The 18,891-nt window shown below is 47.6% G+C and overlaps 1 protein-coding gene across 1 annotated transcript; it reads left to right on the top strand.

Annotated features, from left to right (window-relative positions):
* Nucleotides 1-1,148: 1,148 nt before the first annotated feature.
* On the top strand, nt 1,149-17,210 carry DIO1 (iodothyronine deiodinase 1). Its single transcript, XM_043461267.1, has 4 exons — nt 1,149-1,558; nt 10,471-10,614; nt 14,558-14,757; nt 16,174-17,210. Exons 1-4 carry the CDS (start codon nt 1,219-1,221, stop codon nt 16,240-16,242), a joined length of 753 nt encoding a protein of 250 aa, XP_043317202.1. The 5' UTR covers nt 1,149-1,218; the 3' UTR covers nt 16,243-17,210.
* Nucleotides 17,211-18,891: the final 1,681 nt, after the last annotated feature.

The following is an 18,891-nucleotide window of genomic DNA, read 5'->3' as shown; positions in this document are numbered from 1 at the left end:
ATTTGCACTGAGATGCTCAGAAAGAGAACATCTTTTGGAGCCGGTTTTTCTTTCTCTAAATAAAGTTAGTGGGCTGCTGGCCAAGGTTGACACCTTTTTGAAGGTGACGACCATTTTCATGTCATTCTCTCTTCCATCCTAACACACAGGTACATAAATGCCTCAGGAGGCGTAAACTTAAGCTTTGTGAATTAACTCCTCAGAGATTACTAACAGCAGAATGGACCCGAGGCTACTTCCCTTCTCTGGGTCTCAGTTTCCCCGCTTAAAAAAGAAAGTGGTTTCAGATGTTTTCTAAAACACTTCACAGTTCTGAGCATCTATGATTCTTCTCTCTTTCTCTCATGAGCCATGCACTCTCTGGCTTGAAGTTCTCTGGATGCGTGGTTCTTTCCACCAGGACCACTGACCAAGTCAGTGGCCTGGTTTACTGCTTGCTCTTCTGTCTTTCTGGTTTCAGCACAGACATCGCTTGCTTGGGGAATTCCTCTTGACCTCTCTAAACAGAATTAGCTGCCCGCTCTCCATGCTCCCAGTGCCCCAGTTAACCTTCCTCTCTGTACTTAATACACAGAGGATACTTCTCTGTCCACTTGACCCTTCCCCGCTCTATACCACACCCAACTGAGAGCAGCGTTGTATTTATTGCTCTCCCCTCAGTGCTGAGAGAAGGAGCAGGCCCAGGTTTCCTTGGGGATGTCCCCAGCTCAGTCTCTACCTGGAGAGCTTCCAGACCCAAATCCTCTGGGGAGGGCCATGCCTCCAGAAACTCACAACCACTAGCTAGAAGCTGTGAGTGGGAAAACATCCTTCAGGAGTAAAAGGACAATTTACATTATTAAACGAATGATTAACAGTAGAACTTACAGCAACAGAGCCTTTCTAAAGAGCCACAGAGTCCCTTTAAGTGTGCCAGTTTAAAAGCTTTTGTATTTTAACTTTATCAGAGGGAGAATCTAGGACCTGAAAGCTTCCAATCCAGGTATCTCTCAAAGGTTAAGTAAGGCGAAAAGTCTGAAATGGTCATTAGAGCAGACCTTTAGCCCTTGACTTGAAATTTTCCATTCCATTGACCGGAAGGCAAACCCCCTTCTGTCCTGGCACCTTCTTCCTGTCTGGGTTGGCTGCCGCCATCCGTCACCTTTGTCCAGCTCCGCCCTATATGGCCGGGAGGTTTCCTCTCTGTCCACCGGCCTCAGATTCAGCTCTGGCTGTGTTATGATGGGGCTGCCCCCGCCAGGGCTATGGCTGAAGAGGCTCTGGGTCCTCTTTCAGGTGGCCCTGCATGTGGCCATAGGCAAAGTGCTCCTGACGCTGTTTCCTGGGAGGGTCAAGCGGAACATCCTGGCCATGGGCGAGAAGACTGGCATGACCAGGAACCCACGCTTCTCCCATGAAAACTGGATCCCTACCTTCTTCAGTGCCCAGTATTTCTGGTTTATCCTGAAGGTCCGTTGGCAGCGACTGGAGGACATGACTGAACAAGGGGGTCTGGCCCCAAACTGCCCTGTAGTCCGCCTGTCAGGAGAGAGGTGCAGCATCTGGGACTTCATGCAAGGTCAGACGGCTGGTCCAAGCTTAAGAGGTGCTTGGATGGGGGTGTTTGAGGGGGTGGGCAGGTGGGATGGAAAGCCTGAATGCCACTACTCCAGCTGCTCATCTTCTGGCTTCTTGTCCTCTTCCCACTCCCTGAAAACAAGGACTTCTCCTGGTTCTGTTCTTCTGAGTGACATCACCACCTTCCCAGGCAATCAGATGGCAAACCAGTCACACTGGCCATCAGCTCCTTGAGCACTGCTCTTACTGCACAGTTGCTCTGCCTGGGATGTCTTCACCATCCCCTCCCCACCTCCCCCCCGCCCAATCTGGTCCACTCTGGTTCATCTTTCAGACTCTTGCTCAGTGACACTCCCTGAACCCGGTCCCCTGATCTCAGCTCACCCCCTCTTCTATGCTTCATATCCTAAATTTCTCTTTACACACCTGTCATAGTTGCTAATTATTAATATGTGTGGGTGTTTGATTATTGTCTGTCCTCTTCACTAACCTGCAAGCTCTATGCAAGTGGAGGCTGTCTGTGCTCTAACCCACTGTTGGGTCCCCCTGGCTGCTGCTGGCTCATGGTAGTTGCCCAGTAAATATTTGTTGAAGATCTCTCTCTCTCTCTCACTCTCCCAGACAAACCAGCTCTATCTATTTGGGTTCTTAAAGGCCTCTCTGGTCAGGTTTATCTTTTGTCCTCACACCTGCTCTTCCTGCCAGGTCTTCCTCCTCCCCATCTTGCCCTCTCTTCCCACCTAACTTGAGGGTGGTCACCAGATGCCTATCCCTTCCACAAACATATCCCTGGCTGACCGGTACCCCAGCTCACCAACCTTCAGCAGCCCCATCTGCATCCGGGATGAAGCCTGGGCTCAGCCTTGTTCTCCATGTCCTCTCTGGACTGACTCCAGTTTTTCTTCCCAACTTCACCTGCAGGCTTACCCTCAGCACACTGCCTCCAGGTGAGCTGCTGGCTCTGGCACATCACTTGTGCTTTCCCGTCTCTGTCTTTGCTGATGCCCCCCCGCTCCATCGCCACCGTTCCTCATCAGCAGGGTCCCGCTCTCAGGCCTCCCCTGTGACACCAGCTCAGACCCCTACAGCTCTCCTGCTCTCCCTCCCTTCTGAACTCCTGGACCTCTGCCTGTACCTCTCCTGGGCACTGATCCTTCCCACCCAGCACTTGGCTGCCCAAGCACAAGTGTTACCCTCCTGCCCAGGCAGGGGCACCTTGGGACACGGCTGTGGAAATCCCAGGGCATGAACACAGCAAACAGAGGAGAGTCCCTGAGGTTATTGACTAATCTAGCATTGTTCAGAGTGTGTTCTTTGGAAACCAATTCCCATAGACATGCTTTACTAGATAGTGTTCCCTGGTCAAAATAGTTTGGGAAATCCTGCATACTATACTCCCCTCTGGGCTTCCCTGGTAGCTCAGCTGGTAAAGAATCCACCTGCAGTGCAGGAGATCCCAGTTCTATTCCTGGGTCCAGAAGATCCCCTGGAGAAGGGATAGGCTACTCACTCCAGTATTCTTGGGTTTCCCTGGTGGCTCAGATGGTAACAAATCCGCCTGCAATACGGGAGGCCTGGGTTTGATCCCTGGGTTGGGAAGATCCCCTGGAGAAGGAAATGGCAACCCACTCCAGTATTCTTGCCTGAAGAACCCCCATGGACAGAGGAGCCTGGCAGGCTACAGTCCATGTGGTAGCAAAGAGTCAGACACGACTGAGCGACTAAGCACAGAACATCCTCTCCTCCTGGAAATTCATCATGCACATGAACATAAGAGTCTCTGAGAGGCCTTGAAGCTTAAAAACAAAAAAAGAAACTTGAAAAACTTTAACACAGCACTGACTAATTTTCCTAACACACACATACAACTTTCCACTCTCCACCGGAGGGATATCCTATCATTGTCATATTAGTTCCAAAGAACACACTCTGGGAGATGTTGACCTGATCCAGTGCTCTCATTTTAAAAGGGAAATGGAGGAAACTGAGAGCAAAGGTGACAGAGCCAGTGAGTGACCAAGTCAGACCCAGGATCCGGGCTTCTTCATCCTGTTTTTCCAGTGTACCTCAATAGACATTCACGAGCACCTCCCTTGAGCTAGATCCTCAGTTAGATGCCAGGGTCTACTCAGAGCCAGGTAAGAGCTTGCTCTTTTGATTGAGGAATATATGGTTTCATGGTACAGACAGAAGTAATAACAAATCCATACAGTTCCATGAGGCTGAGGGGAGACTATAAAGGTATGAACTTCACCTGCAGGGCTTGGAAGGTTTCCTGGAGGAGGTGGCATTGGAGTTAAGCCTTAGAGAATAAGTAAGATTTTGGTAGCTTGAAAAGGGAAGAGTGTTTCAATCAGAGGGAAGGGTAAGAGTTTTTTTGCTCATGACCTTAAACTGCAGTGCAGAAATGACCTTGGTTTATTCAGCATTCTCTAAGTGACCACTGATGATAAGAGCAATGAGAATCAGCTCGTGTTTACTGTGAGTCTATCTCATGCCAACTCCCATGATAGAACGAGTCTACCTCGTGCCAACTCCTGTGATAGAACCACTCCAATTTGCTGACTTTTGATGGTCTAGTGATCAGCTCCATGAAAGCCAACGTGCCTCGTGGCCAATTCACAGCATTTACTTGCTTATTTTAACTGCTTACTTTCCAGTGGGCCAGTGTACATTTTATTTTTAAAAATATTTGTTTATTTGGCTGCACCAGTCCTTGTTACAGCCTGTGAATGCTTAGTTGAGGCACGTGCAATCTAGTTTCCTGATTGGGGACCGAACCCAGGTCCCCTGCGCTGGGAGTGCAGTCTTAGCCACTGAATCACCAGGGAAATCCTTAGTGTACTTTCTCAGTACTGTTTTATTTGTCTCTGCTCCCTGCTACTGCACCTGAAGTTGATGATGGAGAGGAAAGGTGTCTGAGCAATGAAACAAAACTTTTATAAAATAGAATTTCAGGACATTGGTCCAGAGTCCCCTGAAGTAATAGGTATGATGATACAGAAATCAACACAACTGGAAGATCTCATTACTCAAGGAAGGAGATGATGGAGGGGGAGAGGAAACCAAGGAGTTCAGGAAGGAGTAGGGTCAGGTGGGAAGATGGTCAGGGGAGGGCTTCCTGGAGAAGAGAATGGTGAGCTGATGGTGTAAGGACTGAAGCCTCGAGATGGGTGAGGAAGAGGAGGGTGGTGAACAGAACAGGGTGGAGGGGAGGGGCAGTAGGGGTCTGATACGTGGAGGGGCATCAGTCAATTTGGTAGAAGTGGGGTGTGAGAGGCATGAAGGAGTGAAGAAGGAGGCTGGAGATGTCATCAGGGATCCGAGCTTGTGGGGCCTCTGTGTCTTAGCAAAGAATGTAGACTTTACTCTGAATGTATTGGTGAGTTCTTAGAGGGATCTTCAAATAGAGTTAACATGATCAGTTCTGCTTATTAGAAAGACATTCTGTGTTGATGTTTGGGGGAAACCAACACAATTCTGTAAAGCAATTATCCTTCAATTAAAAAATACATAAAAATTTTAGAAAGAAAAACATTCTGTAAGAGCTTTGGAAACCCATCAGTCCACTAAAAAGCTCTGCTGTATGCTTTAGGTATAAATCCAAACTCATTTTGGAGCCCCAGACTGGAAGGTCTGGAAGACTCTTTACTGATCATCTAAAGCAACCCTTTCATTTTTTCAGATGCAAAGGCCCAGAGAGGTAAAGGACTTGCTCAGAGTTACACAGAGAGTTCTCGGAGAGTCCGAACAAGAATTTGAGACTTCTGACTCTCAGCTGGTGTGTTTTCTATTGTTGGATAAAAAAACAGAAGCTCAGGGAAACTCTCAGCTGCCTCTTATCCTCTGCAGGTACATGCACCTGCACACACAAGACATACACACACCACACAACACTGATAACTGCCATGTTGGGGTAGAAGGCAAATCTGGATGATCGCTTTTCTTGGAACCTGGCCGTTAATCTGAAACTAGATTTATTTCACCCCCTGTTTAAAATCTTCTAAAATCTCTCCAAGTATACTTATAAGGGGTCATCTAGTAATTATAAACAGGCTGGTTTTCTCTGCCGAGAGAGCCTGGTGTGGGGATTAATTTACTGGTTTGGGGGCTGACCAGTAAGTTAACCAATGATGGGTTTGAATCTAGTGCTACCACAGAGCTATTTCCCCACTTATACAAACAAGCTGAACTTGACAGTCAGTCCTTGCCTGATGTTCTAGAACTGGTGTCCTCTGCACTGTGGCCTGTGGACATGGGCAGGGTGCCTGTCCCCAGTACGGCCACCCCCTCGCCTCCATCCATTTTCTGTCTGCTACCAGAAAAGCAGGGAACTAAGTTTGAACTTGGCCCTCAATACTTATCACTGCACCCAGCCACACTATAAATAATTAAACAAATGACTGTGTTTCTTCATGTCCTAATCAGTGGATGTTGAAATTTTTTATCCCATTAAAAACAAAGTTCCAGACAGCTCGTATTTGGCTCTGGTCCTGACCTTAAATCTCCTCATTCTAATCTGAATGGTGACTCCCTGGGGTCATTGGAGGCCAGTAGCTAGCCACTTGGCTCTGACTGGCCTCTGAGCCTCTCCTGCTGTGACCTGAGCAAACTTGTCACATGGGGTGAGGAGGCAACCAGCTGAGGCCCTCCCAGTGCCTCCTAGGGCCCCCTGTGAGGTCATCGGTGAGGCAAGGATGACAAGAATGATGTATCTCCAGTGGAACAGGCCTGCTTTCTCCTCAAGTACTGAAAAATGAGGAATATATAAGCAATCATGTTTCTCCTTTTCCTTGGCCTTCTGGAAACTCAGAGTCAAATATTAGCTCAGTTACAATGAATGCATGGGCTTCCCAGGTGGCTCAGTGGTAAAGAATTCATCTGCCAATGCAGGAGATTCTAGTTCGATCCCTGGGTCAGGAAGATCCCCTGGAGAAGGAAATGGCAACCCGCCGCAGTATTCTTGCCTGGGGAATCTCGTGGACAGAGGATCCTGGCAGGCTACAGTCCATGGGGTCGCAAAGAGTCAGCCACGACTTAGCACAGCAACAGCAGCGCAATGAAAGCATGAGATCTGAGCCTCCCGGAGGGCCCTGGCTTTCAAAATTTTTTATTTAATAATATTTTATTATATGTGTAAGCTGCTTTAAATCCTTTGTGGAACAAGTTAAAGGAATAACTAACCAAAGAAACCACAAGCAAGTTAAAATGTCCTCCACTCCCCATCCATCAACAAGCCCCATCAGTTCTACATTTTCCCCTTCGCCCTGCACACACACCCTAGCCTAGACTCCCATTAACTCCCTTGTGGATTTCCCCAACTACCCCTAACTGCTTCTGCCCCTCTTCCGTCTCACTCTCAATCCTTTCTCCACTGAGAAGCCAGACCCATTTTAAAGGGTCAACCGATCATTTTTCATCTCATAGCCTGTAGTAGCAATCAGAGTTTTGGCTTGTAAGCAACAGAAACTCACTCAAGTTTTCTTAGTCATACACATTTCCACATGTATAAATGCCAAGTGTGTCATAAAAATGTTACAGGCTCCCCAGAATCAATCACAGCAGGAGCACTGGGCCTGAACAATCTTTTAGTTTCAGCAGTTGGACCTGGAAGCTGCTGACATTGTGGTTGCCACAGGAAATCCCTCTCCACTGTAGGGACTTCACCATCCCCTTGGGGCTCTACCACTGGGGCGTGGATGGGTTCTACCATCTCAATCACTCCAGAATCAAAGAACTACATGGGAGGGTCCAAGCAGCCTAGCCTGTGCCTGGCTGCTGGGAGGGAGAATGGACCTGGCCCATCTCTCTTCCACAGAGCAAGGCTGGGCACAATCCCCTATCAGTAGTACAAAAAATAGGGAATTCAAAGCAGGAAGGAGGGCTACAGGCTGGGAAGCCAAAATTGCAACAACTGTCCACCATCCTTGCTTTATCTCCATGATGTCCCCTTGGACCTGGAAGAAAATCCACATTCTATGCCATGGCATAGGAGAGCCTGCCTGCTTTGGCCCTACCTACCTCTCCAGTCACACCTCTCATTACCCTTTGCCCGGTTCCAGTCACAGTGGCCTTGCAGATCTTTCAATACACCAAGCTCTGTCCCTCTTGGGTCTTTGGACGTGGCGCCCCTTTGCCTGGAATGACCCTCTTCTCCCTTTGCCCATGGCTGGCTCTTTCCTGCTTCTCAGGGTACATGGCATCTCCTCAGAGGCCTCCCCTGACCCACCAGTGTCAAGTCACTCCTTTATAGTCTCTTTTCTGACATTTATCACGACTTGAAACGACTTCTTTTATGCATTTTCTTGTTTCCTGCCTGTCTCCCCATTAAACAGATCTTCAGTTCCACAGGGTCTTCCCTGGTGGCCCAGATGGTAAAGAATCTACCTGTAATGTGGGAGACCCAGGTTCGATCCCTGGGTCAAGAAGATCCCCTGGAGAAGGAAATGGCAGCCCACTCCAGTATTCTTGCCTGGAGAATTCCATGGACAGAGGAGCCTGGTGGGCTATAGTCCATGGGGTTGCAAAGAGTCTGACACTTCTGAGCAAGTAATACTTTCATATTCTAATTGCACACAGGCAGAGACCTGCTGCTTCTGCCCTGTGCTGAATCCCCAGTGTGTGGCCGAGAACTGTGCACCTTATTAGCACTGAATGAATGTTTGTACTGCGATGAGGGTATACTCAATGTTGGGGATGTGAGGAAGAATGAGGAACAGGCCCTGCCCTCAGGGGCAGTGAGTAGCCTGTGGGATGCAGACACTTAAACTGGCCATGCCACGGTGCAGGACCTGCTGCAGGAGTTACAGAAGGCTCTCACCCAGGGCTGTCTTCCTGGGTATGGGACCAGTGAATCACGAAGGGTGCTTATTCAGAAGAGGCTGAGCACTCTTTGGAAGGGCTGATGCTGAAGCTGAAACTCCAATACTTGGCCACCTGATGCGAAGAGCTGACTCATTTGAAAAGACCCTGATGCTGGGAAAGATTGAGGGCAGGAGGAGAAAGAGACGACAGAGGATGAGGTGGTTGGATGGCATCACTGACTCAATGGACATGGGTTTGGGTGGACTCTGGGAGTTGGTGATGGACAGGGAGGACTCGTGTGCTGCGGTTCATGGGGTCACAAAGAGTTGGACACGACTAAGCAACTGAACTGAACGCTCTGCCGGAACTGTCTTGAAATTCTTAATAGTTTTATCTTTAATTTGTATTTTGGAAGAGAAGACTTTTTGGACAATTGGACATGCCTCAGGGACTTGGAGCCTTGGCTCACACAGGTTCCTGTTTCCTACAGCCTCCCTGCTCCCTCTCCCCCACCCCTAACAGTCCTCCCAGGACCACTCCTCCACTCCCAGGGCCCCAGCCTATCCAACCTCCATGCTCCCTCCCGGTGGCTGCTGCCACCTTCAGGCCCAGAGAGGGTCTGGACCCAGGAATAGGAAAGGTTAGGGTCGGGTCTGGGCATCCTGCAGTGTCTCACAGGAGGGCATGGAGGTGGCCACCCCCAGCCTGGGCTGACAGTGCCACGAATCCATTTGGCAAGTGACTGGGGTGACTTAGTGGGAAAAGGCTTTTGCCCCCACTCCTTTGCTTGAGGTACCTAGCATGTCCCTGCATGGAAGTTGCAATACCCTGTGGGTTTGGGAGATGGCAGGTGGGAAGACGACATGTCTGGCTCAGTTTCTGTGCTGCTGGCCAGGGCATGGTACATTGGTCTGGTGGCTGGAGCCAGCAGCCACAGATACACATACATGTATGCAGAGTTTTGGGGCTCCTGGGTGACTGTGAGAGTCTACATTCACCCTATGAATATCTCTGTGCCCAGGGGAACCTGATATTAAATAGCAATTAAAACGCAGCATGCCAGGGCAAGAGAGTTACTGTATCAGAAAACTGTATTTTAATATATTTATTGGCACTTTCCCCCACTTTTTGAATAAAGGGCCTTGAATTTTCATTTTGCCCTGGCCCAGCCAATTATGTGATCAATCCCCACATTTCACCCCTCTTTCTGGACCCTTCTCCACTGCTCCCACTTCACAGCTCAGGGAGGAGATGAGCACTTACACTTATTGGGTACCTACTATGGGTAGGCACCATTCTAAGCCCTTATCTGCTTTAACTTACCTAATCCTTAGAACAATCCTATCAGGTAAGTATTGTTATTATGTCCATTTGTGGGTGAGAAAACTGAGGTGCTTTGAATAGGAAGAGCACCAGCTTGAGAGTCCAGAAGCCAGAATGTTGGTTTTAATGCCACCATTGACCTGCTGTATGCTTATAAGCCAGAGGGTAAAAAAATCACCCACCTTGCAGTATACTAATCACATCAATGAGAGAACAGATGGGTGCCTGCCTTATCACTGCATGAAAGGGACTCTCTTTGTCATTATTTTATTTACTTCCCAGTGAGTGCAGGTGATCCACTGAGACTGCCTGATAGAATCCCTTCATTCTGGAGAGGAGTCAACTGGCTCTGCTGCTGCTGCTAAGTCACTTCAGTCGTGTCCGACTCTGTGCGACCCCATAGATGGCAGCCCACCAGGCTCCGCCGTCCCTGGGATTCTCCAGGCAAGAACACTGGAGTGGGTTGCCACTTCCTTCTCCAATGCATGAAAGTGAAAAGTGAAGTCGCTCAGTCGCTCAGTCATGTCCAACTCTTCGCGACCCCATGGACTGCAGCCTACCAGGCTCCTCTGTCCATGGGATTTTCCTAGCAAGAGTACTGGAGTGGGGTGCCATTGTATGTGTTCTAAGCTTCTGCCCCTCCCCAACCCCCACCCCCCCACAGTGTGCCCTGCCTCCATCTTAGAGAGGAAATAAAGGTAACAATGAAAGCAGGTGTGAAGACGGTGCTTGCAAAAGAAATGCTATGTGTCAGTTATTGGTTGATGATTGTTCCATTTGTTTTAGGCAACAGACCGTTGGTGCTGAATTTTGGAAGTTGCACCTGACCTTCATTTATTTTCAAATTTGACCAATTCAAGAGACTTATTGAAGATTTTGGTTCCATAGCAGACTTTCTCATCATTTACATCGAAGAAGCACATGCATCAGGTAAAAAAAGATGTTCCTCTCTCTCCCCTTCGCTCATGGTTGGGGGTGGGAAGAAGAGGAAGAGAGAAGGAAAGAGTCACTATTTGTTGAGGACCTAACTCAGTCGCTGCTAGGTCTACCCCCTACTCACTAACTCTACAGTCTGTGCTCTCCGCTAGTCACACAGAGCAGAAAACTGGAGTGCTTGTAACATTCTGAGTGGGTAAGTAGGGGAATCAAGGGAAGGAGCTCATCTGAACACAATCACAAGGAATTTAGACCTTGTGAAATGTCACAAGTGAAACGGCGGCTCTCTAGCAACGTGTGAGATCCATCCTAAGGCTCTCCAAGCTCCAGGGGACTTGGTGGTTCATCTCCGTCCATGGTTCCCAAGCATTGCGAGCACCAGAAGCACCAGGGCTTGTGAAAGCAGACTGCTGGACCCCACCCCAGAGTTGGAGTTAAACCTGGGGTGGGGCCTAATAATTTACATTTCTAACCATCTCTGAGTGATGCTGAAGCTGTGGATTGGGGGACCACACTTTGAGAACCCCTGCTCTGGGCCAACTTTTAGCTGAAGCAGCAATCCTTGTTTCAGCTCCTAATAGGTGATGGCTCATCTTCATTATTTAGTGGGAAATCTTGTTCCTTTGCTGAACAGCTCTGTGAGAAAGTCCTGCCTTACCACGGCAGACATGTCCCTCTCTGAAACTTCTACAGCTTGGTCGAAGCCTCTTGAACTTTACAGGACAATCAGACACATCCCTGTCTTCCTGATTTTTATGGGAACTGAATCCAAGAGTTTAGCCCAAGCCTCAAACTCAGAGGTTGGAGAAGGCAAGAAGGCTTATGTGGCTGAGTGAAACGAAAATTATTTACTCACCCCATCACCCCACAAGACAAGAGGCTGTTTCAGTCATCTGTCACTCAGCACCTGGCAGAGTCCATGTTATAGAGTCAGAGCTCAGTGAAAGTTGGGTGAATAAGTGAGTGTTTAGACCAGTATTAGCCTTGCTGGCTGACCCATGTGTTTAGAGATTGTTATTAATTATCAGCAAAGCTGCTCCATCAGCCCTTTCCCTAGAGTGGTCCCTAGATCCCTTGTGTCTGAGCCATGTGGACCATATTCCAGGGCCCACGCTAGGCCCACTGCATCTTAATTTATATGCACCCAGAGGCTGGAGAACTGCTTTCAGCCTATCACTGTGCTCATTTAACTGGCAGCTTCTATCTTCATTGAAGACTTTGGGGCAATTAAAAATATTAGCATAGGGTAACAGTTACATGGAGGTTCATTAAACTGTTCTCTCTACTTTTATGTATATTTGAACATTTCCAAAATGAAATTCAAAACAAACAGCATAGGCAACAGTAGAGCAAAGTCAAGAACAATGTGTTTCTTTGTGAAATACCCTTTGGGAGAGCAGCAGCCATCAATGAAAGAAAAGAGAACTCAGGCACCTACAGGTGTCTGTGGTCTCCATGGCACTCGAGCCACCTGGTAATCTTATTAAGGTGCAGGTTCTGGATCACAGGGCAGCAGAGGGGGGCGGCCTGAGAAGTGGCACTTTAAATCATGCCCCCAGGTAGTGTTGAGCCTGCTGGTCCAGGGACCACGCTTGGAGTAATAAGGTTGTAGAGAATCCAGCTTTAATCTCTAAAAGAACAAGTTGCAAAGTGCAACAAGAGCAGATGGATCATCACAGAAACTTCCTGATACCTGTCTCCTCCCCTGCTTTCTCCTAGAATCCGACTGAGCAGGTTTAACCCTTTCCTGGACCCAGGGCTGTCCATCTCAAGCCACTGAGGGAAAGCCTTCCTATTCCAGCCCTGACCCACACTGGTTTCTGTGCTGTGTACCCTCTGTGCTGTGCCACTCCCAGTTCAAGCATTTCTTCTTCCTCCCCAACTCCTTCCCCAGGGTACTCACTCCATCAGTCAGAAGTAGGTAAGGCCTGAATCCCAGAACTAAAATGCACAGAGCCAGTGTCCACCAATACTAGGAGGTCTGAGCCAATCAGTTGACTTCCTTTTCCCCCACATACCACGTGTCTGTCTAGATAAATTACAGGGAGGCATGAGGTGTAGTAGGAAGATCGCCCTAGCTGAATCATGTGCTGGCTACGTGACCTGGACAGCTTACCTCCATGCCCACTTGTGTGCCACTAAAACAGAATAATAGCACCTATCTCCCAGAACAAGTCTTCCCATGTGGCACTAGTGCTTAAGAACCTGCCTGCCAATGCAGGAGACAGACACGGGTTCAATCCCTGGGTTGGGAAGATCCCCTGGAGGAAGGCATGGCAACCTACTCCAATATTCTTCCCTGGAGAATCCCATGGACAGAGGAGCCTGGCAGCCTACAGTCCATAGGTTCGCAAAGAGTCAGACATGACTGAGCATGCACACACATGTCTCCCAGAATAACCCACTTAACAGAATTTACTGAGTACCTACTATGTGTCCAGCCCTGTGCTGGGCCAAGGGATACATAGAGATGAAAGGTACATGCAGTGCCTATCTCTAAAGAACTCACAGTTAAAGGTGGGGAGGCAGGTCACTGCTGCTCTCTGGGCCTCCACATTCCCAGCTGCAGGGTGGGGATGAGAAGGACATCCTGTGAAGCTCCAGGGAGCTAATGGGTGGAAAAGACTGCCCGCCTAGACATGACACATGTGTAAGTCGGTGTTACTGTCATCAACAAAGTTTAGCTGTCTTGGGGCAGTTAATAAATACTTTAAATTGAGTCCAGGCAGTTGTACTGGATGGGAATTTCTTCTGATCCTGGATTTTTCTAGGGGAAGAGTACTTTGAGAGGACTTTGAAGCACAAGAAGGAGGAGCAAGTTCTGCTGGTCAACTTAAGCAACTTACATTACCCTGGGAGGCAACTATTATAAATGCAGGCCCCGTGGCTTCTGAAAGAACCCATACCACATTATCTGGGTTCCAATCTCCCCAGATATGGGGAAAGTAGAAGGGCAAGGCCAGTACCAGTTTATGGATATTTTTCCAAACTGTGGGCCCATTCACTAATGAGTACCAACTCCTTTAAGTTGGCAGATGGGCATCTTGGCCAATGAAGCCAATTGAAAATCCACTTCCCTTTAAAGCAGGGGTCCCCAACCTCTAGGACCTAATGCCTGATGATCTGAGGTGTAGCTGATGTAATAATAATAGAAATAAAGTGCACAATTAATGTTATGCACTTGAATCATCCCAAAATCATTCCCCCCACCACCACCCAGTCCATGGAAAAACTGTCTTCCAAAAACCGGTCCCTAATGTCAAAAATGTTGGGGACTGCTGATTTAAAGTGAGTCAATCTTAAATAGATTTGGTTTGGAGTAGGGGTGGGGCATCTCCAGAGGAAAATAGTAGAATACCTGTAGTTGAGAATGAAAACTGGAAAAAAAAAAAAGAGAATGAAAACTGGCTTCTTCTCTACTTGTCTGCTATTTTGGAGCAGTCAGGCAAGGTAAGTCAATAGTTTTTAAGCAGCTCCAATGAACCAGGTAGAATACTGAGAATTCTACACAATTATCTCAGATAAGCCTTACAGCCAACTGAAATGTGGGTTCTATTAATCCATTTATCAGATGGGAAAACTGAGAATTTAAAAAGATTTAAAGAGCCCCCCAATATCACACAGCTGAGTGTATCAAGGAAGGCTTCCTGGAGGAGATGGTGTGACAGCAGTGTTTCTCAACCAAGGGTAATTTTTGTCCCGCAGAGGGCATTTTCGATGTCTGAGACATTTTCAGTTGTCGCAAGCTGAAGGCAAAGTGACACTACTGACATCTAGTGTGTAGGGCCGAAGATGCTGCTTCACACCTTACGACACACAGAACAGCAGAGAATTATCTAGCTCAATTGTCAGTAGTGCTGAAGTTGAGAAGTCCGCCATCTGGGACCGTCAGTTAAAAGTGGGGGAGGTATCTGACCTGCAGGTCTGTCTGTTACAGATGGCTGGGCTTTTAAGAACAACGTGGACATCAAGAGTCACCGGAATCTCCAGGACCGCCTGCAGGCAGCCCGCCTGCTGCTGGACAGGAGCCCCCAGTGCCCCGTGGTGGTGGACACAATGAAGGACCAGAGCAGCTCGTGCTACGCGGCTCTGCCAGAGCGGCTCTACGTGCTCCAGGAGGGCAGGATCCTGTACAAGGTGGGGACTTGAGCAGGGGACCCAGGGAGGGCAGGGTAAGGGCGTTTGACTGTGTGTCAAATCACCGCCTGGTCACTTACCAGCCACATGACCACAGGCAAGGCCTTTCCCCTCTTGGAGCTTCAGTTTCTCAGTTTCTTCTTCTCTAAAACGGAGACACGGACCCCCACCTCACAGGGGATGAAATAACGCACAAGAAAGGCCCTAGCATTTGGACTGGAGTTGCAGCTTCCCGGGTGCCTTCTGAATCCAGAAGATGGGCCCAGCCCTGGTTTGCTTTGAGAGACAATCTTTCCATTTTGTGAACAGTGCTCAGAGGAGGAATGGACTTGCCTAAGGCCAAGTTGCACTAGGCTCCTAATTCAATTCTAAATCCTCTGGGATGGGATGGGAGTGGGAGGGTCTGAAGCTGCCTGTGTGTTGTGAGGCTCTAGGGCAGGGATCAGCAAAGCTGTTCCACAAAAGCCAGATAGGAAATATGACTCCGTGGGCCAAATAATCCCCACTGAAATGCTTCAGTTTTGCTATTATAGCACAAAACCGGCATAGACAATATGTAAAGGAAAGGGTGTGAGACCTCAGGATAGATTTGGCACTCATGATAAATTTCCTGAACCCTGAGGAAGGGCAGGCTTTTCAGAGGCGGTGACACCTGCTTAGGCCATAAAGGATAAGGAGGCTGCCACGTGAACATGGTGAGTAAAAACCATTGCAAATACAGGCAGGAGAGACGGAAGCACTGAGGTAGGTTAGGGCAGGGTGTGGAGGGTTGGGCCATTTCCATTATAAAAGGCTCATTCTGGACCTAGGAGTTCAGCCTACATCTGAGAGCGAAGAGCCACTGAAGAGCTGTGAGCCAGGGAGAAGCACGAATCAGATCTATACTTTAGAAAGATCACGGACTACTAGGTGAAGAATGGACTGGAGGAAACAAATACAACACTGTAAAGCAAATATACTCCAATTTAAAAAAAAAAAGAATGGACTGAAGGAGCTGGGGTGGTCGTTGCCCAAACAGGAGATGAAGAGGACTGAACTGAGGCTGTGGGATCAGACTGGCAGAGGTGGTCTGATGCAGAGTGAGCAGAACTTGATGTGAGAGGTGGCTGGTCTGAAGGTCCAGTTGTGAAAGAGAAGCTTATTTGTCTAGACCCCTTTCTCCTTTTGAAACTATTCTCTACCTGCTCTGGTTTTCCTCTTGCTTCTTTGTCCTGTCTTCCCATTGCATGTTGGTGCCATTCCACTCGCTTACCCTGGGTGCTCACATCTATCTCATGGTCATCTGCGCTTGACTGCACCATGCTGATGACTTCCACACAGATATCACCAGTTCAAATCTCTCAGCTCAGCTCAGCTCCAGACCTACATATTCCTGCAAGTTGGAAATCTGGAAATACTGACTCATTTCTCTTGCAGGGTAAACCTGGTCCTTGGAACTACAATCCAGAGGAAGTTCGTGCTGTTCTGGAAAAGCTCCACAGTTAATATGGACGGACTGCCCAGTTCTAGGTGCCCAACATGAGGGCCCCTTAAGGCTTGGTTTGACCCCCATCCCAGTTGACATTTACCTCTTGACCTGTGTTCCCAGTTGAATCACTAGCCTGGATTTTTCTGATCCAAGCAAACAATGGTTGCAATGAGAAAATGAAGCCACAAGTAAGCTGAGTATTAAAGAAGGTATAATTCCATACTGCTTCCACCATGGAGACCGTGTTCATTGCACAGCATTCTAAGAATGAGAGCAGGTACACTGTGTTTCCTTCTGAGCATCCAGCCACTCTAATACGCCATTCCTTAAATGAAGTAAATTCTTTGTACCAGATTTGCCATTTAAAGAATTGATAATTTAAGACACTAAATTGGCTTTTAGAACTAAGCATGGGGAGAACTCCAGGTTTTCAAAGGAATTCAAAGAGAATGGGAGCAGACAGTACAGATGGTAATCCTTTTCTTGCCAAAACGTTTAAAACAAAGGATGGTGGCAGTGATGGATGAGTTTCCACAATAGTATGTTTTCAGTTCTATAGTAGAAGAGGGTGCTCACTTTACCATCTTTGAATATATTTCACAGGCATCTTGCTCTCCATACCTGGGACTCTTCTTATATTTTCAATTATAACAAGTCACTTGGTAGGAGGACTGGCTTCCTAAAACCACTATAACCTTGACCAAACTAGACAACAGATACTACAGAGCTGTCATTCAGTTGTGCAGAAACTCATATATGAAATCCCATTTCTCTGATTTCTTCACAAGTCTCCTAAAAGGTCATTTGCATTAGATTACCTCAGACTAATGAATAACCATTGGTACTGAGCTGTTTTAACTCTGCCTCTTTTCATATTTGTTCATGACGGCCACAGCCTAAAGTACACACGGCTGTGACTTGATTCGAAAGAAAATGTTTTAAGATGCAGCAAACTAACATAGAATGATTAAAAACTATCAGGCTATTCTGGATGGCTTCAGTGTGATCTTTACATTGTCTTTTCTAATGCATGTCAGCTTGTTCTGTTTTTTATTATAGACCAATGTAATCTGATGAGCAAAAAATACCATAGGCCCTCCTTTGGTGGGAAGAACACTCAGTCTGTGTTACCTGTCTAACCTGGTTCTGTCTCATAAACTCCTTGCCAGAGAATGTCCACATTGATATCAAATTACCTTCACAACATGACATGATAGAAAAGACTTGGGAGGCATTTTTCTAACATGAAAACACAGTTTTGTTGTCTCTGCCTTACCTGCCAAGAACTTTTAAAAATAGTTATTAATCATTTATCAGGCACAGGCACTTTCAGACATGCAGTCTTATTTAATCTCTATACAGCTCAAAGAGGAGATTATTAGACCCATTTTACAGATGAGGAAACCAAGGCTCAGAATTAAGTAACTTATGGAAGGCCTCAGACCCAGTAAGCAACAAGCTGAGATTCAAACCGCATCTCTAACTTCAAACCAGAATCCCAGTTCTGCTCCCTGCTGGCTGTGTGATTTTGGTTAAAGCTGCTTTGGTATCTTGAACTACGAAACAGGGTATCAGCAGTGACTACCCTACAGAGGACTCATGAGTAAAGCACTCAGAACTGTGCCTGGCTTGGAGAAAATGCCATCAAAATGTTGGCTACTATTGTTACCATCATTACTGCTCTACAGCTGCCTCCTTGGGCTCCCTTTCTAGGTGCTGGGAGATGGAAAAAAATACAGGATCGTAGACACTGAATGAAACTCTTCATCCTGCCAAAGCAACTGACCGATACTGTTGTGAGTTTGTAGGAGGATACCGAGGACAAGTAGCTGTGAGACAGTGGGCATAAAGCACAGCTGAGCACAGTCCTTTGTAAGCAGTCTCTCAGTGGTATTTGATTCTGTATGACCCCAAGGGCTGTAGCCCGCCAGCCTCCTCTGTCCATGGGATTTTTTCCAGGCAAGAATATTGGACTGTGTTGCCTTTCCTCCTCCAGGGGATCTTCCTGACCCAGGGATCAAATCCAAGGCTCCTGCATTGCAGGCAGATTCGTTACCGCTAAACCATCAGGGAAGCCCTTCCTAAGCACTAAATTCCACAAAAAGAGGCAGAGTATAAAGCTGTGCTCCTCTGAATCACTTCTCAGTTGGTCTTTTAACTCACACCTATAAACGCCTAGAAATCTCCCAGTTTTAAACAAATAATAGTAGCTGGAATGGAGGAGTTTTCAGAAAGCTTAAAGAGATCCCAAACAATCCAATTAAATTTTCCTTGATGTAATGCTTCAGACATTAATTGAGCCCTGATTTCTTCTCTGGGTGCTGAGAGATGATGCAAAGATGACAAAGTCCAACTTTGGTCCTCCAGAAGCTTAACCTCCTAGGGCAGGGGGGACAGGGGTGGACATACACTGCAATAACCATAATTCAAGGTCAAATATGAAGGGTTAGAGTTGTAGTGTGTTGTGCTTAGTTGCTTAGTCCTGTCTGACTCTTTCAACCCCATGGACTGTAGCCCATCAGGCTCCTCTGTCCATGGGGATTCTCCAGGCAAGAATACTGGAGTGGGTTGCCATGCTCTCCTCCAGGCGATTCCCCAACCCAGGGATCAAACCCAGGCCTCCCGAATTGCAGGCAGATTCTTTACCATCTGAGCTGCCAGGGAAA

Source organism: Cervus canadensis, chromosome 2 (genome assembly GCF_019320065.1).
Source record: "Cervus canadensis isolate Bull #8, Minnesota chromosome 2, ASM1932006v1, whole genome shotgun sequence".
NCBI classification, from domain to species: Eukaryota; Metazoa; Chordata; class Mammalia; order Artiodactyla; family Cervidae; genus Cervus; species Cervus canadensis.
The sequence above is the reverse complement of the archived record's forward strand: the minus strand, read 5'-3'. Positions and strand labels throughout refer to the sequence as shown.